At 38.0% G+C, this 24,191-nt stretch overlaps 1 protein-coding gene across 2 annotated transcripts in view; it reads right to left on the bottom strand.

Moving 5' to 3' along the window:
- The window catches only part of PRSS12 (serine protease 12), a 74,698-nt gene that overhangs the window by 35,477 nt on the left and 15,030 nt on the right, over positions 1 to 24,191 (bottom strand). For both annotated transcript variants that reach the window (XM_081812936.1, XM_006743946.3), the window contains exons 2-7: positions 23,096 to 23,234; positions 20,622 to 20,800; positions 15,906 to 16,056; positions 5,840 to 6,018; positions 3,913 to 4,054; positions 460 to 656 (exon numbers count right to left, since the gene is read on the bottom strand). In XM_081812936.1, the coding sequence (XP_081669062.1) occupies positions 460 to 656; positions 3,913 to 4,054; positions 5,840 to 6,018; positions 15,906 to 16,056; positions 20,622 to 20,800; positions 23,096 to 23,234 (987 nt within the window). The remainder of the gene's footprint in view (positions 1 to 459; positions 657 to 3,912; positions 4,055 to 5,839; positions 6,019 to 15,905; positions 16,057 to 20,621; positions 20,801 to 23,095; positions 23,235 to 24,191) is intronic.

The following is a 24,191-nucleotide window of genomic DNA, read 5'->3' as shown; positions in this document are numbered from 1 at the left end:
CTTAGTACAGAGCAATAAAGGCTGGTGACCAGTGACTGGCAAGGCCTTGGGACTAAAGAAGAAGTAAATGATGGGGGATAGGAGAGAGAGCTATTGTTTTGTTGCAATTTGTTAAAATCCTGTCCCAAATTGGTCATTAGAATTCAAGGTGAATGAGAATCAGAACAGGTGACCAACGAGGGGAGGAATGGACACCGCAGCATCTTTATTCCACCTTTCAGAACATGTGATTATAAAGATTTTTAGTGAGAAACTTAAGCTTCTATGTAAAGAACAATAACTTGAGGAATAGAAATTTTATAACATTGGTGGAAAGACTGAAAAATTTATTTAGAGCATTATAGAAAATTGACTAAAAAAAAAAGCCAAAGCTGAGAAATGCTTCCCATTCCAGACCAGTGGATAGAGGTGCAGTGGCTATTGAATTATGGATACTCCAAAGCTGTGGCCAGTCCTCACCCAGAGATAGTCTGTATCCATTGCCACCAGGGTAGCAGGTGATACCAACATCTTCCCGATGGCTGCAGTCGTGCCTTCCCCACTGCCTCCGGGAACACTGAACGAAACTGGATTCCTTTCCCGAGCAGCTGACGTCATCCAACCATATGGGCCCTGTGCTTTCTTCAAAGTGGTTTGCAGGGGATTGTTTGCCGTATCTGTGGCAATAAAATGAACATCATGCATAGAACTGCTGTCTCTTGTTTCAAGGAACCACAAATCATAAAACAAACAACCTAATTAAACATCATGACTCCAGAGGATAAGTGTTTCTTCTTTCTCTTATCTGAAGGACAGTTCCAGGGCACCTGGGTGGCTCAGTCGGTTAAGTGTCTGCCTTCGGCTCAGGCCATGATCTCAGGGTCTGGGATCCAGCCCTGCATTGAGCTCCCTACTCAGCAGGAAGCCTGCTTCTCCCTCTCCCTCTGCCCCTCCCCCTGCTCGTTCTCTCTTTCTCTCTCTCAAATAAATAAATAAATAAATCTAAAAAATATAAATAAAACTCTGAAGGACACAATTCTAAGAGCTGTGTTCACCCCATCACACATTTTGATCATTTTAACAATTTTCGATTGATTCCACAGGTACCTAATGGATAATTAATCCTTCTTTCCCATTCATTCTTGTGTTTTGGTTACAATTTAACTCACCAACCAGAGAGAATTCCTGACAATGGAAATAACACCATGAACCATAAAATTAGAACAGTTGTCTTATACCAGCCTCTCAAGAGCCACCTGAGCTCACCTGATTTCATCAGCTTCTCTAGACTTCTTTGGTATCATCTCTTCCAAAATAAAACTGTATATTAGTTCAGTGATTCCTCAAGCACTACACCCAATCCATGATCAGACTTGGATTTCGGCCCACCAAAATCAGAATAATGGTGATGCTCTTAGCTTTTCATAAGGTTACATAAATCTGATTTTTAAAATTTTTATAAATTATATTTGAGTTCTAGTTGACTTTATTTGTAACAATGCTCTACAAAAAAATATAATTAATATATACATTGTGGAAATAGGAAAGATCTGCAAAATAAAAAGTTGGTAACTAAGTCACAGTCTCTACTTTCATTCATCCTTCCCCCAATTTTGTTTTTTGTTTTTTTTCTGTAAAACCCAAACCTCCAGAAATCACTGAGCTAAAAATTATTTAAGGGCTCTTTCAGTTCTAAGAGTCTAAGTAATTAAACTCTTACTCATAAAATTTTATATTAGTCACTTCCTTCACTGAATGTTTTTATTATTTCTGTATAAATATGAAGAGATCTTTCTTTCTGGCATGAATTTTCCCAGTTACTTTCCTGGGCACTTATTTATTACATTTATTTAAGAAAATGAACATTTTAATAAATTAAAACAGTGCAACTTTTAATTATTCTAAGATTTCCATTTTGCTGACTAATCAAATCTTAGCAAGGAAAAATTATCCTAAACCTCATATTGCTACCACTTTGATCTTACACCATTTTTCTACAAAATGCATCAATCTGATTACTCTCTGTCCATATCAACTATATAACAGATAACAAGAGGTCATTTTACTTTGGGATTTCATTTGTAAAAAGAAACCCAGAGTTCACCCCTTCCTCAGTTCAAAATGGTACTGTTTTAGAAATTCCTCTGTAAACCAAAAAGTAAATGTGGGCCATGCCTATTCTACCTTCTAACACAATCATTTAAAACTTTTAACAAATATTAGTGAGAACATTTTTAGAACCATTAAGTTCTGATACTCTGTATATACAAGAAAAACTGAATATATTTGTGAAACAAAATCAATAAAATATGGAGAAAAACTATCACTCCATTGTTTTTATTAATAAGGAAAAATATGAATATAGTAACTAATAGTATTTATGAATCTTTCTAAATCTGTGAAAACGGAATACAGTTCTCAGGCCTAACAGAGATTCATAGAAAGATGAAATAGCATTTATTAAGTAATTCTTATTAATTAAATATTAATATCTCTTTGGCTGGCATGTCACACCCCTTGACACAATAATTATAAATGCACTGCCCACGAAAATCCAAAATATTGGGCAATAACATGTATTTATATTTTCATGATATCATTGTTTATAACAGGAAAATTAAACTAACCTAAATATTAAGTAAATTATGGTATGAACATTCAATGGACATTATATTGTCATTAAAAATTATGACTATAGGGGCGCCTGGGTGGCTCAGTCGTTAAGCGTCTGCCTTCGGTTCAGGTCGTGATCCCAGGGTCCTGGGATCAAGCCCCGCATCAGGCTCCCTGCTCAGCAGGAAGCCTGCTTTTCCCTCTCCCACTCCCCCTGCTTGTGTTCCTTCTCTTGCTGTGTTTCTCTCTCTCTCTGTCAAATAAATAAATAAAATCTTTAAAAAAAAATTATGACTGTAGTAATATAAAGGTAAGAAATATGGATAGAAAAAGTACATACTATTAGAGCTGTTATTAAATTATACACACAAGGTATAATAATAATAGTATTCTAAGAATGGGAAAATTATGGATAGTTCTTAATTTTTATTTTCCAAACTCTAATATTTTATACTACTTTTACAAATTTAAAAATATGTTTAAACATGATCATACCTAGCTTGGATGAAAGTATATTTTTAAGGTTTAGTGCATATTTGCAATTAGTTCTATCTCAAGCATGGAATAATTTTGCCAATTTTTTCAAGCTTGAGACAATTAATTCAAACATGACGGAGAAATATGAAAAACAAGAAAGAATGGGCATTCATGGGCTTCATTCAAATAGTAGCTAAAAGGCATCATTTGCAGTTACTTCAACCAACTGAGGTCTTTACTCTGGAATGCAGTATGTGTGTGACACGAAATACACGGCCCAAAGTGTGATACGAGCTTTTACGAGTCAGGTCAAGGGTGAGTTCGAAAGGTCATCTCATGACAAGAAGGCCGTTTTTCTCAAGTAAAAGTGATAATTATCATCACATTTGAGAAAGGGAATAATATAATACCAAAGCATTTGACACTGGACTTCCCTGCAATTTTAGACACAATGATGTCAGAACTAACAACATCTAATAGAAGTGATGCGTCAGAGTAAGACGAGCATTCGAAGCATACGGTCTTACTTGAATAGACACAAAGAAACTTAAAAGTCATCCCCTGGCTCTAACCAATTACTCAAAGAAGAAAGGTGGTGACAGGAAAGGTAATGAGATAAATAACAAGATACGGTTATTCATCATCATAGAAAATATTTTTTTAATTGGGGTTTTTTTGTTCTTCCATATATAGAGAGGTGAATAGGTAGGTAGGTAGACAGAGGTAGACAGATGACAGAGAACATGTATTGTTAGTATTATAGATATTACAAGTAAGGGTTACAAAAGGAGAATTTTAAAAATATAATTTGGCATTTAGCTTCCTCATATCAATGGGCCTTACTTATATCCCAGCTGTCGGCAAACCACATATGTATTCAGCTCAGTCCAGCCATCATCACAGACAGTCCCCCACTGTCCCCGGTAATACACCTCCAGGCGGCCCTCGTGGCTGCCTTTACCACCTCCAAGTCTGATGACCCCATCTGTGGTAAGAAGGAGACACAGGGACTAAGCAAATCAATGATCAAAAACAGGGAGAACAACATTTTAACTTCACTAGAATTATCACCCCTTCAGGTCTCTCTCTAGGCTTTTTGTTAAACTTATTTTGGGACGGTGCTCAATGATCCGAGGTCATTGGATTGTTTCTGAAGTATGACATAACACATATCTGTCCTAACAAAATATTATTTTCTTCTTATTTGTGCTCCTATTTCCTGAGTAGAAAAATATATTCTGATATAATTCCAAAGTAGTTATTTAGATTTCTCCAGATTAAACAAATATTTGGGAAATTTCTTGTAGCTTCAATCTTGGTAAGTATGAGAAATACTAGTCATTTACATTTAAAAAATAAGAAAACAGTAACTTGGAAATAGTTCAAAATTTTAACTGCAAATGAAAAAATACTGAAATATGAAGACAGAAAAAGCTATTCTGGTTAAAGTGTGACCTATCATGTCAATGCACTTATTATTACTTAGGCATTCATAAATTATAAAAGCTAGAGTACATGTCTCGCTTTTGTTCTTTTATTGATAATACAGATCTGAATTTCAAGCTTATGAGTTCAATGAATAATTAATTCCCATAGAACCCTGTTAAGAGCTTCTAAGCAGATATACAATAAATTTATCCCTCAACAAGTGGATTTAAAAGCCTTTCCCATGCAAAATAATACAAACATCCCCAAATGAAACATATAAATAATCCTGGGTAAAGGTCTTACTTTCATGATTCTCTGGGATCTTTAAAGTAAATGGTCTCTTAGCAACACAATCACTTCTTAATGTAACACTTTATAGTCTGCAAAACACTGGTACACATTTTACCTCATCTGACCATCACAGTAACACTACAAGACTTTACTCATGTGAAAGAGGAGGAAATGGAGACCCAAGAAGATGATGTGCTCTGGTTTAAAATCTGGCATAAATTTTATATTTCTATCGTATATAAACGTGTTATTCTGCTAATAAATAAAAACAACATCATGTACAGAACTATGTAAATAAAAAGGTATAACTTCAGCATTTCATGGACCCTCTGAAGTTTTTATTTTGGTTTTTTCAAGAGAGATTAAAACCCGAACTTTTTTCTTTAAGTTCTTTTTACCATAGAAACAATGCATTTGTAATGACCTGACTTCTCGTCTGTCCTTTTGCCTCTTCTTCCCACAAAACATATAAGTACATACACACACACTCATTTGTACTCAGACATGCCCTTCTTATAACATATGAGACACATCCAGACAAGTGTGCTACAATTTGGAATAGTCAGAGAATTGAGCACAGCCAAGTTAACTTGGTTCCTTTACTGGTGTGCTTTAACCAACAATCCCATCAATACAGTTTCACTAGCTATAAACACATTCTGAGAGTCAAGGCAGGTCAATAAATAAATGGACTTAAGTATATATCTAATAATGTGAAATTTATCATTGCACACTGATTTTGATTATTGGGCACTATATATTACAAAAAATTATATGTTCTAAAACATATTTATATGTTTTAACATTTTTATATGTTATAAAAAAAGTGAAAAATTCAGAAATATTTATGAACAAGGACATACCATGTTGATACACAATTTGTGTCAGTTGTTTGGTTTTTGTTTTTCGTGAGTTGTTTTGTTTTTAGTTTTATTTGCAGGGTTTACTGGCATGCTCATTTAGTTATATTATCTAAATTGAGGAGAAGAGAAGGTAAGCCCAGATGGTGCTGGGGGCAAGGGTTGGTAGATAAATGGGGTGAAACTCCTACCTGTTAGAGGGGTACAGGACACTCCAGCATCTTCTTTATGGTCACAGTTATGCTCTCCCCAGGAACTCTTTGGACATTGCTCAATAGAAAGCTCATTCCCAGTGCAGCGTACCTCATCCAACATTATTGCCCCAGAGCCTTCCCCAAAATACGCCTGATTCCATGCTTTGGCAATGCCACTGAACAAAGATAAGAATTCTGGATTAGACACCAAAAATTCATCTGACAGAATTTCTTTTGCCCCAGGAAATATATAACTATGATTAATCCATACTTCCCCTGACCAATTCACTCCACAGGTCATACATGACTTGCTGTACTCCTTTCTTGTTCCTTTGTTTGTTGCTCTTTCTATTTTTGGCCATCACAAATGTTTTAGACTGCAAGTTACTCCCCCATACTCACTCTCCTTTTCTTCGTTAGCAACAGAACCTCCGATTTTTAGGAGGGCAATGGCTATCCTGAGTAAAGACCCCATTTCCCAGCCTCTTCTCCTTCCAGATGACTAGGTTTGTTTGTTTTAAAATATACATTACATAAAACTTACCATTTTAACCATTTTTAAGTGTACAGTTCAGGGGCACTAAGTACCTCCTCATTATTGTGCAACTATCACCACCAACCATCTCCAGAACTCTAGTCATCCTGAACTGAAACTCTGTACCCATTTGAGATGACTAAGTTTTGAACACAGATATTTAGGTAGAAGTGTTGTCGTGTATCACTTCCAGGATGTATCCTTGTCCCACATCCTCCTGCCTGTTGACTGCAAGGCAGAGGTGATGCCCAGAGCTTGAGAAGCTATACTAGTCCATGAGGTGCCACACTAAGAATGAGAGAACTACAAGCAAGAAAAAGCCTGGGGCCTGATGATTGTGGAACCACTAGACTAGCCTGGAGCTGGCTACCTCTGGTCTCTTGAGAGACAAATAAACTCTCATCTTATTTAAGCCACTGTTACTTCCAGTTCTCTGTCACTCAGAGCCAAACATATTTCTAACTAAAACATCTCTCCACTCAAATTTATGTGTACTAAATTTACTTCTCCCACAATTCAAAGTGATCCCACATTCTAGAACCCCAGATTTCAGTGAAGAAGATCACAATTGACTGTCAAAATAATTAATAACTTCAGAAATTGCCATGTCAACCCCTTTTAGCCTTTTAATTTTTAGAGTAGAACATTCATATTTTTGGTTTGTTTTACAATGATGCTCCCCATTCAATATTCAATAATATTCCCCATTATTTTAGTTGCCTTTTTCTCATAACTTTATAACTACCTTGGGAATTTACAACCAAAATATATCGAAGGGAAAAAAAAGTTTGCTAAATGATTATAATACTCCAGCAATGGCCAAGTCTTGGATAATCAACTTCCTGGTTAAAGAAGAACTTGTTTGACTAATTTTACTAGATACTATAGAAGTTTCTTTTAAGAGAACACATGTCTAAAACAAATCCCAAAACATTTGAAAGTTAAACCCTTTAACCATTAAAGCAAATACTTGTTCCATTATCACCTGACCCATTTTCTGTTTAAAATTCAGAGTTTGCAAGAGGAAGGATAAAGGAATGTTTATAGGAGGAGGTGTGAAGCAGGGAGGAAAAGAAAAAGACGGTAGCTTATGCAAGATATTTTGTTGGAGTTAAAATTTTTAAATTCAGAATCCTCACACTTGAATCACTATCTGATATCTGTCATACAGGGAACTCTGAAAAGTCTGCCCCAACAAATATTAAGGATTAATATCTAGTGCTAATCAGACAAATGTGAAAGAAAAAAATATCCTAACACAGATGATATTATCAAATAATTTTGTGAGTGAATTTGTTTTACTAGGGGAAACATGACAGAACAAAAAGCCATTTCTACTCTTCCAGAAAGAAGGAATCAATGCTCAATTAATAGGATTTTTTAAATGAAGTTTCCAGTTGTTTCAATGTGTATCTGTGTCCCCACAGAAGAGTGTAATGGACATATATAAGTATTCATATATTACTGTCCATGTCAAAAAGCTTATTCTTTCCAAGCAGAATCTTTGAGGAAGAACAGTAGATGTGGAAACAGACCCTCGGGCTCAAATCTGGGCTCTATCTTTAACAAGTGAAACTGCCCTGGGGAAGTTACAAAAACATTCCAGGCATAAAATGCTTCTTTTGAGCAAAGGGATGATAACCACTCCCTTGCAGGGTTTTAAGAATTAAACTGATGCAAAGTAAGAACTCAATAAACATTGGTCCCCTTTCCCTCCTGGCACTATCAAGAGCTTCCCCCTCATAGCTGATGAACAGCATATTTTTCACTGCTAAGCAATTGATCTAAAAACCATTTGGTATTTCGTTTAAACAACACAGTTTTTGTTCTCCCCACTCCCCAAGTCAGGGGAATGGTGGGAAAGGGAGAATCAATGAAAAATCTCAACATTTTCTGGATTTAAGGTTGTAAATGTGTTTTACTCATTTATTTATTTTAAAATCGTTTTTAAAAGAATATACTTATGGGAGTAATTCGTAGCTTATAAGATACCAGACAAATCTGTATTGTTTTTTATTAAGGATTACAAGATGATGGCCCAAAAGATCATTACTCTATGACTTACATCACTCAACTTGGTATTCCTGTGGTAGGGACATAGATCCTCAGAGGCCAACAATTTCAAGCGTTTTAGTGCACATAGGCATTTTATCAAAAACAATTGTAATAGCCAAAACAATGTTTTTCTAAAGACAGCATATATGCTCCCAGAAAAATATATTCTATACCAAAATGATCTTGCAATGGTAGTCTATAAGGCTGTGAATAAATTATCCTGTTTCAAGTTGCCCCTAGTAGAATAAATACCCCTTCCAAAAGACAGTATTTTCATACAACATTCAGACTAAACTGAACAGGGGAACAGTGTGATACCCACTGGAAATAAAACTTTCAAGTCACATACCGATTGTGACTTAGTCCCAGAATTTGGAAGCCTGAATAACTGAACTGTACTGTGCTATTTTACTGAGTTTGGTTCAAACAAGAAGGGAAGCGCTTGGAGTTGCGTTCCTGAGACCTGCTGCATCTTTGTGAAAAGGGAGAATCCAGGATGGGAGCAAAGAAGCCTTTGCTGGCGGCTCCTGAGCAGAGATCAGCGAACTACAGCCCAAGGGATAAATTCAGCACACCACCTGTTTTTATATGGTCCATGCGCTACGAGGGGCTTTTACATTTTATAAATGGTAGGGAAAAGAAATCAAATCAAGAATGTAATTTTTGACATGGGAAAATCCTATGAAATTCAAATTTCACTGTCCAGAAATAAGGTTTGATTGGAACAAAGCCTCACTTATTCCAACTTAGTGTCTGTGGCTGCTTTTGCACCACAAAGGCACAGCTGAGTAGTTGCAAAGTCCAAAGTACTTACTATCTGGCCCTTCACAGAAAAAGTTTGGTGACCCTTGCTCTAAAGGAAAGAGATTCATGAAAGCAAATATGGAAGCTGATTTAGAGAACACTGAAAGTTGCAGAACAGATAAGGGGGAGACAGGGTGACTGATGCAGGTCATGGAGAAGCCAGGAAGGAAAGCTTTGGAGGAAGGCCAATTAACAGCCTTCTTGGATCTTTGCCCTGGGATAAATGCCAGGAAAGAAAAAGACCCTACGTAAGAACATTTCAGTGGGTACAATTCACTGAGCCAGAATTAGGTTGTATAAGGAATACAGAAGAAGATAAAATTTGATCCCTAACTCATAACAGAAACAAAAAGGAAATTCCAGATGGTTTAAAGATCTAAATATTGAAAGAAGAAAGAAAGAAAAAGAGAGAAAGAAAGAGAGAGAAAGAAAGCGAGAGAAAGAAAGAAAGAAAGAGAAAGGAAGGAAGGAAGGAAAAGAAGGAAAGAAGGAAGAGAAAGAAAGAAAGAGAAAGAAAGAGAGAGAGAGAAAGAAAGAAAGAAAGAAAAAGAAAGAAGGAGAGAGAGGGAGAGAGAGAGAAGGAAGGAAGGAAGGGTGAGGATGGGAAGAAAGGAGGGCTAAGAAGTATTGGAATAAAATAAAGAACATAGTATAAGGATAACACCACCTTGGGACAAAGAGGATTTCCTGAGTAGGATAAGAAACCCAGAAGTCAGAAAAACTGAAAAAGTTTAATTTAACCACATATAAATTTAAACTACTGTATAGCAAAATACACCATAATCAGAGTCAAAAGGCAAACCAACAGGCAGGAAGAAATATTTGTAATATGTAACAGCAATCAAAGAAAAAAAAATTCTTAGAAATCAATAATAATAATGTTATAATTACATTATAATGAGAGACAAAACAACAAACATTAAAAAAAAATAGGGGCATGGAGAAGATGAGGCTATTCACAGAAGAAATATCGATGGCCACTGAACATATAAGATGCTGAATGTTACAACAGTCAACACAGTAAGAATGCATTCTTAGCTAACACATTTTTAGAGACTTAAAAGATTAGTATCATTTTTTTTGTACAATATTTAGGTTAAAAATTTACAAACTAAAGGCCAGGCACTGGTCTACCAGGTTTATGTGTATTAACTCATTTAATCCTCCCTACAACCCAATATTATGATCCCCAATTTACAGAAGAGGAAACTGAGGCCCAGAAGTTAGGTAATTTGCCCAGCGTTACACCACCACTGCTGGTGAAGCTTGTCTGGCTACAGAGCTGACTCTGAAACACTTTGCTATCTTACAGCCTCCTGGGGCATTTTCAGTGGGGTACCTATGGCACCTCAAATACAGTCTATCAGCATTTTCTCCCTACAATGAACTTTTATCTCTTGAATTCTCTATTTCTTTCAGCCCTATCTTTGTATTTATTCTTATTAACACCTGGCTATTTTGCAAATAGTATGACATGAAAGAAAAAAAATTCTACACTGGGAACCATAAATCTCAAGATTCTGGTTCTTGGGGCGCCTAGGTGGCTCAGTCAGTTAAGCGTCCTACTCTTGATCTCATCTTGATCTCAGATCAGGTCTTGATCTCAGGATTGTGAGTTCAAGCCCCTCACTGGGCTCCTACTTTAAAAAAAAAAAAAAAGGATTTTGGTTCTCACTTAACAGTATGACTTTAGGGCTTTGGGTAATCTTAGAGGGCCTAATTTCCTCTTCTGTCACACAAGGTCTCCAGGTTGTCTTTATGGTAAAATCTATAAAATACAAAAAAATTAATGAACAGTAAAATAAAAAAGCAAAGAAGTACTTTTTAAAAGCAATTTGTACCAGATTTTTATTCTGACTACTCAATAAAATGGTTTTGTATGATAATTTTATAGCCAAAAAAAAACCTAAGAAAGATGTGTTCACAATTTTTAAATTCCTATGTAAATTATGGCATATCCACACAATAAAATATGATGTCATACTTCTAAACTATGCTTTTAAGAGTCCTGAAAGACATGGGAAATGTTTTCACTTTAACTGCACAAAAGGAACTCCACCTGGAATGCAAGCTGGTGCAGCCACTCTGGAAAACAGTATGGAGGTTCCTCAAGAAGCTAAAAATAGAACTACCCTATGACCCAGCAATTGTACTACTAGGGATTTACCCCAAAGATACAAACGTAGTGATCCGAAGGGGTACCTGCACCCCAATGTTTATAGCAGCAATGTCCACAATAGCCAAACTGTGCAAAGAGCCCAGATGTCCATCGACGGATGGATGAATAAAGAAGATGTGGTATATATATACAATGGAATATGTACAATGGAATACTACTCAGCCATCAGAAAGGATGAAATCTTACCATTTACATCAACATGGGTGGAACTGGAGGGTATTATGCTGAGTGAAATAAGTCAATCAGAGAAAGACAAATATCATATGGTTTCACTCATATGAGGAATATAAGAAACAGCCTAGAGGATCATAGGGGAAGGGAGGGAAAAACGGAATGGGAAGAAATCAGAGAGGGAGACAAACCATGAGACTCTTAACTGTAGGAAACAAACTGAGGGTTGCTGGAGGGGAGGAGGGTGGGGGAATGGGGTAACTGGGTGATGGGTATTAAAGAGGGCACGTGTTGTGATGAGCACTGGGTGTTCTATGAAACTGATGATTCACTGAACTCTACATCTGAAACTAGTGATGTTCTATATGTTGGCTAATTGAATTTAAGTAAATAAAAATAAATAAAAACAAACGTCTTCACCTGAAACTTCGCTGTGTACACACACGTTCTCAAGACAATTTCCTAACATCTGGCTGCCTCCTTTCCTGTTCCTAATCTTTCTCCAAGTTGTGGGTTACTCAAATTTGAGTATCAAAAGTACAGTGATTTCTTTTGTGTGTAGGAAGCTTGCCAGCTCCCAAACTCTACAGACACCATTAAAAAATGAAAGCCAACAAGACAGCGTCTCCCGAAGAAATTGTAGCCGCCACTCCAGGGAGGCATGATGTAGTTTCTCTTTGGGAATTCAACAAACAAATAAGATGGAGATGACATTTGCTTAAGAAAAAAATCATAAATTGAGACAAGCAACAATTATGCTGTTATCAAACATGTGCCATTAAAAGCTATTTCATCTGAAAGTGCCGTGGCACTAAATAAGCAAACAAATTGTAAAGGAGGAGCAGTTGCAGAATATTGCTTTAATGCGAACTTAGGAGATAATTGTAAGATCAAATGAAAGAAAGGCAAAACCAAACACTATCAGCTCAGAGCATCAGTGTGCTTACAATAAAAACAAATGTCTACCAAGCTGAATCATCGGTTGTTGCACAGATTCGTGGAGGATTTTTGCTGCCTTGTATATCTGGAGATATGTTTCCTTTCAATTACTTTTCCAAACATGAATCTCCTCATACAAAAGATGGCAGTAAGTTAATGCTCGAGAAAGATGGAAACACTTGGCCCTCGCATGTGTCCAACATCAATATAATCTTCCTGGTGATTCCATCTCTGTATCCTTTCTACGTAATAGACTATTGTTTGTCAACATGGTCTTTGTTTTAGAACTGTTTATTTAAGTGAAAGAAATCTTTGGCTCTCAAGAAAGAATTCTACATTACAACATAAATTTTTAGAATCACTTCTGTAACTATAAATACAATCAATATTCATGGTGTATCTCTATGATACTCTAAATTTTCTTTTTTTTTTTTTTAAAGATTTTATCTATTTATTTGACAGAGAGAGAGGGAGAGAGAAAGCACAAACAGGGGGAGCAACAGGCAGAGGGAGAGGGAGAAACAGGCTCCTCGCTGAGCAGGGAGCCCGACACGGAACACGATCCCAGGACCCAGGGATCATGACCTGAGCTGAAGGCAGCCGCTTAACCGACTGAGCCACTCAGGCACCCCAATACTCTAAGTTTTCTATGCATTTTTCTATGCAACAAAACCTGCCTTTTCCCCACAGAAATATATTAATAATAAAAAAATGCCTTATAGCTTAAATTTAGAGTAATCCATACTGCAGCTAGCAATGTTAAATATGCTATTACTCTGCCCTTAAAGTTCTTAATATTTTTGGCAAAGACATAGGTTTCTTAGTAACTAACTTGAAAATCAATTAGCACCACGTAATTGGTAACCTGGTAAATATACATATACACACACTAGAATGTTTCAAAAAATATGAAATTCATAGATACAGCTAACTAAATAGAACTCCTGGATAGAGAAATAGTATTGGATAATCTACCACCAAATACTCGGTTTACTTTGATTGTTAATAACATCTTTCAACTATAACAGTCCCTAATTTGACTGACCTTGATAGCCAATGTGTATTATATACATATTATGTGTGCTAACAGCTAACTGTGCTGTTAGACAACAGTCCCTGTATGTCAAGAAATACGTTACAGATGAGGGGATCTAACTTTTCTCATCTCCAGAAGTGGGACTCAAATCCAGGTTGTTTTGAGTACAGGGCACATGATGATAATTTTATGCTGTGTTGAATCCATAACCAACACCTGGAAATTTGAGGGAAATTGGTATTGAAATTGATACCCCCTCAGAACATTTTGAAAATGTAGTCTCAAAATTAATGTTTAATAACAATTTTCTCAACAAGAACTGGTTGGCCTTATTTCTAACCCACCCAAAGAAAATGATCATACCAGTAAACTTCACACCACTGATAATTATAAGCTCCAGAGACACAGGATTTGCCATGCCGGTCCTGTCCTACACATGAACTCTGAAATAGCAATTAGGTCCCAGAATCAGTTACAGGGGAAATGTAACTTGACAGTGAAGGATCAGGCCAATGCCCCCTCAACCCAGTGCTCAAGCTTGGCCTCAGCAATGGGAAGACCCCAAGACACATCACCTGTGATGAATCCTGGCCAAAATACCTGCTTTGATCTAATCAAGCTTCGGATCTAGACTCCAGTTTCAGGAATCACAAGAGCCAGAGGAGTAAATGAAATGACACCAGTAGGAAGAAATGAGACAAATCAATGAGGAAAGGACATTCTCCAGAACAACCGTTCTGTCTCTTCCACAAGTCAGTGTCATGAATAACAAGAGGCTGTTCTAGATTCAAAGAGACTTCAGGTATACAACATCCAGATGCACTGCATGATCCTGGACTAAATTCTGCTTAAGACAATCCATCTGTCAAGAACATTGTGGGGGCCACTACAGGAAACTGAATGTGATGGGATATTAGAAAATGTTAAGAATGATTACCAATGGGACACCTAGGTGGCTCAGTCAGTTAAGCATCTGATTTCAGCTCAGGTCATGATCTCAAGGTCGTGAGATCCAGCTCCAAGTAGGACTCCATGCTGGGTGTGAAGTCTGCTTAAGATTCTCTCTCTCTCCCTCTGCCCCTCCCCCACTGCTCACAAACACTCTCTCTCTCTAAAAAAAAAAAAAAGAATGATTATCAATTATATTAGTTGTGATAATGTTAATTTGACCATGTAGCACCATGTTCTTATTTTTAAGAGATATGTACTGAAGTATTTAGAGGTAAAATGATAAATGTCAGTATTTTACTTTAAATTGCTTCAGTATAGAGTTTTGAAAAAGAGGGGGGTCAGTTGCAAAAACAGTTGCAAAACAAATGAGTAAAAATGGTTTAAGGTTCAAAAATCATGCTCCAGTGTCAAGGATTATGCTTAACTGAAAAGAAAGTGATACATGAACAGAAAACCTTTGATGTAAAGAGGCCTCCCCATCACCACTCACAAAGCTCTAAATGAAGAAATTTACAAATTTAAAGTAAAATATCAACTTTGAAAAGATCCCCTAATTTTATTTTATTTTGTTAAGATTTATTTACTTATTTTAGAGAGTGTGGGGGGATAGGGGGTGGGGCAGAGGGAGAGGGAATCTCAAGCAGACTCCACACTGAGCACAGAGCCCATTGAGGGGCTCCATCTCACGACCCTGAGATCATGACCTGAGCCAAATCAGGAGTTGGACGCTCAACTGACTGAGCCAGCCAGGCGCCCCAATCCCCTAATATAATTCTAGAGAAACTTTTAGGCTTGTTATACCAATATTCAGAATCACTAAACAAAGGGATTAAAAATCCAAAATCACAACATACTATTCCAGAATAATCACAACTCAAGCAACATGGAATGTTGATTATCATACTGCTGTTTTTATTACACATGCTTCATTTCCACATCCTACGTGGGGATTATTTCCTTTGCACATTAATAAACATCCTCTGTTCTAAGCACATACCTAAAAAATAAGAAAGCAAAGTCAAAAGTTGAGATCATACTTGGGGAGAGAAGCCGAACTTCAATTAAAGCCTAACAAGGAGTTTCAGCAGATGACTTCAGTAAGTCTCTGCTACTGACGGTGCCGGTCATTACCTGGGGTAATGTAAATACGATTAATGAAAAGGAGTAAAAGGCTGAGATTCTCAGGCATATAAAATCAACCGAATTCAGACATAAACAGGTTAGACCTATAGGTACATATAAATTCTCTTCAGGGAGCCTACAGCCTAGTACAAAGATCGCAAGGTGACTTTTTCTATTTGTTTGAGGAAACGTACAATTTAAACACACAGGCACCTACCTCTGGGTATGGAAAGAATGGATTCCACAACTTAAAATGAGAATAAAAACAAACCTCAGGCCCAGCTGCCTGCAGATCACTTCTGCATCCGCTTCATCCCACTGGTCATCACAGACAGTCCCCCACTGACCAGCATGGTAGATTTCCACTCGGCCTTCCCACGCACTTCTCCCACCCACGAGGCGTATGACAGGGAACGCCGGGCCTGTGCCATGTGAAATTAGAAACAAATTATACCTAAACATTTGCATTGACCGATGAGATTAGATATATTCTATTTATTTGCCATTCTCAGTAATTAAGTCATATTTATTAAGCCACTTCAGGGATTTGGACATACACACACATCTAATATGTATTATGGTATTCTTGACCAACTAAAATACTCCAAATTGTGGGTGCCCGGCTGGCTCAGTCAGTAGAGCAGGCAACTCTTGATCTCAGGGTTGTGAGTAGTTACAGCCTCACGCTGGGGGTAGAGTTTACTGAATAATAATAAAAAAAAATTAATAAAAATTATTTTAAAAAATACTCCAAATTGAATTACATTCATACAAATAGCTCTTAAGAGGAAGTAGTCTAAATTCACTTTTCCTCCAACAACCTCAGAAACCAGAAAAGACACACTCAAAACTATAGTTTACTGGAAACACATTTAATTTTATGGCATTATGTGGTGACACTAATTTTTTTTATGTACAGTAACTTAAGCATTGCCAACATGTAATTCTTAAGAATGGCACTTATGTCTGTAACGTACTTGTCTTCAGTACAGAAATATTTTTGTATTTGTAGATACCAAGTTAACATCTAACTCATTATAACAAGGTAGTGAACATCATGGCCAGTACCTACAAAAAACAAGATGGAGAATTCATTTGGATATGAATTGGTTCGTATTCATTTTCTATGAACTACTGGGGCGCCTGGGTGGCTCAGTCGTTAAGCGTCTGCCTTCGGCTCAGGTCATGGTCCCAGGGTCCTGGGATCGAGCCCCACATCGGGCTCCTTGCTCGGCGGGAAGCCTGCTTCTCCCTCTCCCCCTCCCCCTGCTTGTGTTCCCTCTCTCTCGCTGTCTCTCTGTCAAATAAATAAATAAAATCTTAAAAAAAAAAAAAAAGAGTCTACGAACTACCAAAGGCTTTGCATAGCGAATTCCTTATTACAGTCCACAATGCTCTGATCTGATTCTTGTCAGTGTCCTGAACATCCCTCTCTAGCCCTGGCCTCCTTCACCGGGCTATACCTACAACGCCCTCTTCCTTCTGTCCCTAAAACACTCAAGGTTCGTTCCCACCGTTCCCACCGTAGGGTTTGAATGCTTCCTGTTCCTTCTGCTTAAAAAAATGTTCCCACAGATCTTCCCCCGGCTGTGTCGTTCTCATCATTCAGTTCTCAACTCTGAATTGTCCTTTGTTTAGGAGGCCTACCCTGGCCTCCTTAGCTAATGCAGCACCCAAAGGTACTTTCTACTACGTTGCCTTCTGAGTATTTACTTTGTCTAAAACGGTCATTGATTTATTGGTTTTCGCGTAGATTGTCTGCCTCCTAACAGCTGGAACTCGAGACAGAGGACGTGCCTTTCTCTTTCACCTGTTTATCTCAGGTACCCAGCATACAGAAGGCATGTAATAGGTATTTGTTGACTGACTGGAGTGATAAGTGATAGCTAAAGCCTAGAAAGAACATCCCACACAAGAAAAAACACTTAGCAATATTCATTCACTCGATTCTGTTTGACAGATACTAGGCACCTGCAGGGGCATTCAAAGGAGCACTAGACAGACCCTATCCTCAAGCGGTTTGCTACCTAGGACATGGTCAAAACGAGCACAGAGAAGAAATCATCAAGACCCTGCAGGGGTGCAGAAGCAAGGGAGCTTGCTTACCATTGGGGGTAGTCTGGGAACCTCTTCTGAAGAAGCTGGTATCTGAAGAGGGCCAAGGTGGATGGATGGGATGCAGAACTCAGAGATGGGGTAAGTGCAGTTCAGGCAAAATGAACAGTATGAGCAAATGTATAGAAGCACAAAGTTGAATGTGTTCGGGAAATAGTAAGACAGTGTAATTTTTCCGGAATAAAGGATGTAATATGGTACAAGTTTCAAAACAGGCTGGGCCCCTATTCAGAAATTTAACTGCAGCTTTTGCCAAATGCTAATTATTTATCCACATGAAATATGCTTCTAATTTCCCCACAGTGTAAGCAGCTGTCAGTAAATGGTATTGGGATATTCATATTTATATTCAAATATCACACTTGAATTTTGCAGCAGAGATTCAGATTAGTGAATATTTATATATACTCATATTCTGATCTTCATAATTTAGCTTATTTACATAAGTCCACTAGTACTTATAATTTGTAAAAAGAATAAAGATAGTTTTAATAAACGTAAGTGTTCTCAGTATTGTATATTAGCTTCTTATAATTAACTGATGGCTGAATGGTGCTAAGAAACCTAAATTTGCATGTTATTATGTTTATTTTTCCTTCAAAAAGCTTGGAAACTATAAAAAAAAAAAGATGGGAAAATGTATTAGTTTCTTAAGTTATTATATTCGCCCCTGCCTCTCCTCCCCCTACCACTGTGGTAAGCTTGGAGAAAACAGAAAAAAAAAACTTGAAGATTTTATTTATTTACTTGACACACAGAGAGAGAGAGCACAAGCAGGGGGAGCTGCAGAGGGAGAGGGAGAAGCAGACTCTCCACTGAGCAGGGAGCCTGACGTGCGTATCAACCCCAGGATCCTGGGATCATGACCCGAGCTGAGGCAGACGCTTAACTGACTGGGCCACCCAGGCGCCCCGAAAAACAAAATTTTTTAAGAGGAAATTTAAAATCACCTGTAACCCAGAACTGTATGGCATACTACCTTATATTTTTTAGTGTCATGTTTTATTTTAAAACATGTGGGCTTTTTCTGGCTATATAATTGTGAAAATATAGAAAAGCTCAAAGACAAAATTTCATCATCATCCCACATCCTCCCAACAAGCACACAAAAAATCATTTGAAAGAGAATTCAGTGAGGTAGTTGACTCACAGTTAACTTACGGATAAATAAAACTCCCAGACATGTTCATTTAAATTACTACTTCCTATATAAAAACTGCTACACAATCTCCTACTTTGTAAGTGTTGGAAAAGCAACAAGTACTAACAAGGTACTAAATGTAGTTTCCAAACTACAAAAATATATCAAAGGTCTATTACTGTGCCTTGAAGTAGACTCAGTATTTGCTGATCTGAGCTATCTCCTTTCACATTCTAACTTCTCTCATCCTTCTCACTCACTTCTATCTTATCTCAACCTCCCACATTTATATATATGCTTACAAATGACCTTAAATTTATCTTTGCAATCGGAGTATAAACAGGTGGATAGATGATAGAAGGAATTTTTTTTAAATAGATAGATATCCTGAAAGAAAAATAATTATTGTTTTCAAGATTTGATTTATTTCAGTACTTGAAAAATGTCAAACATTTTATCCATCAGATGGAACATAAAGCACAAGCAATAGTCTACAAAAAGTAATGAGTTACTGAGCCCAATTCACATCATCCTTGAAGCAGCAATGCATAAATATATACTGCCCAAAGTAGCATTATCCAAAAGTGGAGAACCAAAAAAGAAGAGGAAATATTTACAAAACATCAAGATTTAACATGTGCTTGGCCCACTCAAAAAAAAACTGTGGTTCTCAAAGCACATACCTGCACCCTATCTTTCAATTGGTTCTTCCAGCCAATTCACAGGAGTCACTCTAAGTTGAGTCTCTGTATGTTTTGTGGTGAGAGAGTTTCCATTCCTCCCCTGATACTTGCACTCCAACAGAAACCAATGCCCTGGGCTGGCTGCTAGCTCTTTAAGACCTAGGAAATCTGATCATGCTGCCATCTTCAAGGAGAATGCAAGAAGGGACGCTGTGACAGTGTGATAGTCTCAGGTTCTGGTCACACATTAAAATATGCCACGGTCCCCAGAAAACCCATCAGCCATCAGGAAAAGCAGCTGTTCCCTTCTCTACACATGTTCATACAAACGTCCACATATATGTGTACTGAACCATGTTCATCATCTCATGGCTAGTATATAGTGCTGGGAAGGAGCCCTTTTTTTTTTAAAGATTTTATTTATTAATTTGACAGAGAGGTGGAGAGAGAGCACAAGTAAGCAGAGCAGCAGGTAGAGGAAGAGGGAGAAGCAGGCTCTCTGCAGAGCAGGGAGCCTGATGCGGGACTCAATCCCAGGACCCTGGGATCATGACCTGAGCCGAAGGCAGACGCTTAAGGACTGAGCCACCCAGGCGCCCCTTGTGAAGGAGCTTTTATCCGAGGCAGTTATCCATATTATGGAATGTGCTATTGACAACTCAAAGGAGAACACTGGTTCCACAATCATATTCTATCCTATAAAGTGAAAATATTTTGTCGTAGTTGCTGTGTTTTATATTTGGTTCCAAGATGATTTTCCATCTTGACTCTATCATGACCTTCCATTAGCAAAATATATGTTTCATGTACAATATACAATATTTCTGTAAGCAAATTAGATAAAATAGAAAACACGTTAAGAGTGAGATATCATTTGAAAGTTAAATGGAATTCAGAATGTTAGACGCACTCCTACTGAAGACGATTTGACTATATAATATGATGATTCAGACTTAATGTCTGTATTTAAACTCTTTGAGGAAATGATTTGATGAAGACAATTTTATCATCTGGAATCTTGTTGAAAAGGTAAAAGAGACGTTTTTACCCTGGGAAAAGCTACACGTGACAGCAGCCGCCATCTTCCGAGGACACGCCCCACCCTGCCAGACGTCTTTTTCACAAAGCAGTATGTTTTCTTCATCTCCTCGGCAACGGACATGACTCCAATAAATGGGAACAAGGCCCAGTCCAGAAAACGGGGTTTGTTTTGCGACTCCTTTTCGTCTGGAAACACAATGATCGAGGTTAGGTTTATCGAATATAGGTGAATTTTTTGTCAAAGTATTTAGACTTTTTAAAATAGAAGAAATCAATAAAGACAGATGTGGAAGGAAAAGAAAAATATAACAGGATGCATAAGTTTCAAGGAAATCAAAACATCAGATCAGAACTTGGGTTGGTTACCTACGGCAATCTTTTTTTTTTAATTTTATTTTTATTATTTATTTGACAGAGAGACACAGCGAGAGAGGGAACACAAGCAGGGGGAGTGGGAGAGGGAGAAGCAGGCTCCCCGCAGAGCAGGGAGCCCGATGTGGGACTCGATCCCAGGACCCTGGGATCATGACCTGAGCCGAAGGCAGTCGCTTAACCAACCGAGCCACCCAGGCGCCCCCTACAGCAATCTTTTTAATCAATCTTAAATAACTAATGGTATGCATGTGCCTTTCCTACCTATGGCTGATTTTAGGGGAAAAAAATATATATGGGCAAATACTACAGATTTAAAAAAGAAGCTGGTGGTTTTAAAAAGATTAAAGGCTTACCTGATTAACATGGTAATCTCCAAAATTGTCTCCATACAACAGCTTCCACCATCAACCAAACAGTAAACATTTGGGATATATCTAAAATATGAACATGTCTTAACAGCAATAATTCTGAGCTGCTCTGATCTAATTATATAATACTTTTTTTTTTAATGGACTACTAAAAAATAAAAATAAATAAAAATGAGGGGTGCCTGGCTGGCTCAGTCAGAGGGTACGGGACTCTTGATCTCTGGGTCAGGACTTTGAGTCCCACGTTGGGTGTAGAGATTACTTTAAAAAAAAAAAAAGGATCCACTAAGAGATGATATAAGTAATCAGATCAGTTTATCTGAAGTTTCTGTTTGCAGGATCATAGTTTATATTCTTTCATCAACCAAAAGACTAGCAGTTCACATCTCCACTATAGTGTTTTGGTTTTTTATGTCAGAGTCTCATAGGAAATCGTATTCTTCCCTGATTTTCAGGGGTAATAAACGCACATATAAGTGCGTATTTTAAGGAAGACACTGACACCAGTCTACAAATTTGTTACACATTAAGACCCTCAAAAGAAAAAGCATCAAGTCAACACTCTCTGTGTCCTATCCACCTGCCAATGACTATCTGCCAGACAAAATATTCATTGATCAAATCAGTAACTAACAGTCCCAAACACCATAACACTTTATAAGCTGTATAGCCTTATTCCTTCTTTCATCCAGACTTACACCAATACTCACTTTTAAAATTAGTTAATTCATTAAGTACATTAAGCCTATTTGCTGCTCTAACAGCATCAAAAGCCTGAACAAAACTTAAGCCTTCAGAAGGGTTTGTCTTTATTAAATATTTATTGCCCACCTTCCTAACAAGAAGACAGGAGGAAGCAGACAAATTAAAGTTCTTACTGATCTGACTGCAGTTGACCAACCTTTTCGTTTCTATCATCCTATTAGATATTACCACTCACTGATTATTAATCCAAAATATTTGTAAACTGCAAAACTTTTTTCAGTCTTTTGGAACTGCCTGTTCATAACGAGGTAGTTTCCATGCTTTCTAAAGATCTCTAGTGAGAGAGGCCAAGGAAAACATCTGGCAAGTGCACTTGCAAAAAAATAAAATAAATAAATGAAACACAAAAACAGAACAATAAGAACAACCACAGAAGCAAAACCTTTTGTTCCAAAATGGAGCCTTCCGCTCCCGGTGAAGCCCCCTGGCACTTGGCTTGAAGGCGCTGGGCCTGGTGGCAAGTAGCGAGCACCGACTGTGTACAGAGAGTGCTCAGAGCTGCGGGGAAGCCGCGGGCCACCCCCGCTAGCAGGGCCTCCCGAGCACAGAAGCGCCAGGCCTGGACACCACGCCTTTCCCATCTCGGGATGAGAGAGCGGGTGAACGTCGCCTCCTTCCTGCACAAAAAGGTGGAAGTTGTGGAGGGCTGCAAGTAGCCACTGAGATGCAAATGACGCTACTGAGAAATGACAATCCTCAGAATCCCGTTCCTGGCTTCCTAGGACTAAAGGATGATTTTTAAAGACAAAGACCAAAGGACGCTTTTAACATCGGACTACTCAGCATTTGCTTATTTCCTGGTCAGCATTCCTTCCCCGTGGGGTCCTTTCTTTATAATTCTTGTGAAAAGTGAGAATGAGGGAGGTGAGGCAGAGGAAGGAAGGTGCGTGACATCTTTCCATTGCAGCGACGGGTGCCCGCCATTACTCTCCGGTATCAGCAGCCTGGTTTGGGCAAGGATGGGCGAACTCACCCCAGCTGCAGCTGGTGACAAATGACTGAGGCGTCCGAATCATCCCAGTGGCTGCCACACACTGTGCCCCAAGCTCCATTTGCATATATTTCCACGGTGCCTTCAAACTCGTGTTTGCCACCTCGAAGCCGCACTGACCCTGAAGTAGAAAAGAATCCCAAAACCCTTTAATAGAAATAACCATTTGAACATACTGAGCCTGTCCTCACTTGACATGATTTTTCCACATAAGCAGTGAGAGATCCAGCCAGAACAATTTGGCCTCCATGTTGACAGCACGTGCTTCTTTGTTTAAATGAGGATTCCGCAGATTTGATTTGATTTGATTTGATTTGATTTGATTTTGGTCATTAACATCATGGTGTCCACACTAATTGTGCTTTCTTTTTTAGTTAAGCAAACAGCAAGTCCAATTATATTTTATTTTATTTTTTTAATTTTATTTTATTATGTTATGTTAATCACCATACATTACATCATTAGTTTTTGATGTAGTGTTCCATGATTCATTGTTTGCGTATAACACCCAGTGCTCCATGCAGAACGTGCCCTCTTTAATACCCATCACCAGGCTAACCCATCCTCCCACCCCCCTCCCCTCTAGAACCCGCAGTTTGTTTCTCAGAGTCCATAGTCTCTCATCGTTTGTCTCCCCCTCTGCTTCCCCCGCTCCATTTTTCCCTTCCTGCTATTTTCTTCTTTTTTTTTTTTAAACATATAATGCATTATTTGTTTCAGAGGTACAGGTCTGTGATTCATCAGTCTTACACAATTCACAGCACTCACCATAGCACATACCCTCCCGGATGTCTATCACCCAGTCACCCCATCCCTCCCACCCCCCACCACTCCAGCAACCCTCAGTTTGTTTCCTGAGATTAAGAATTCCTCATATCAGTGAGATCATATGATACATGTCTTTCTCTGATTGACTTATTTCACTTAGCATAATACCCTCCAGTTCCATCCACGTCGTTGTAAATGGCAAGATTTCGGGGGTTTTTTGATGGCTGCATAATATTCCATTGTAGATATATACCACCTCTTCTTTATCCATTAATTCGTCGATGGACATTTTGGCTCTTTCCATAGTTTG

Source organism: Leptonychotes weddellii, chromosome 2 (assembly GCF_054177405.1).
Source record: "Leptonychotes weddellii isolate Sample4059 chromosome 2, ASM5417740v2, whole genome shotgun sequence".
NCBI classification, from domain to species: Eukaryota; Metazoa; Chordata; class Mammalia; order Carnivora; family Phocidae; genus Leptonychotes; species Leptonychotes weddellii.
This window is presented reverse-complemented; position numbering and strand designations above follow the sequence as displayed.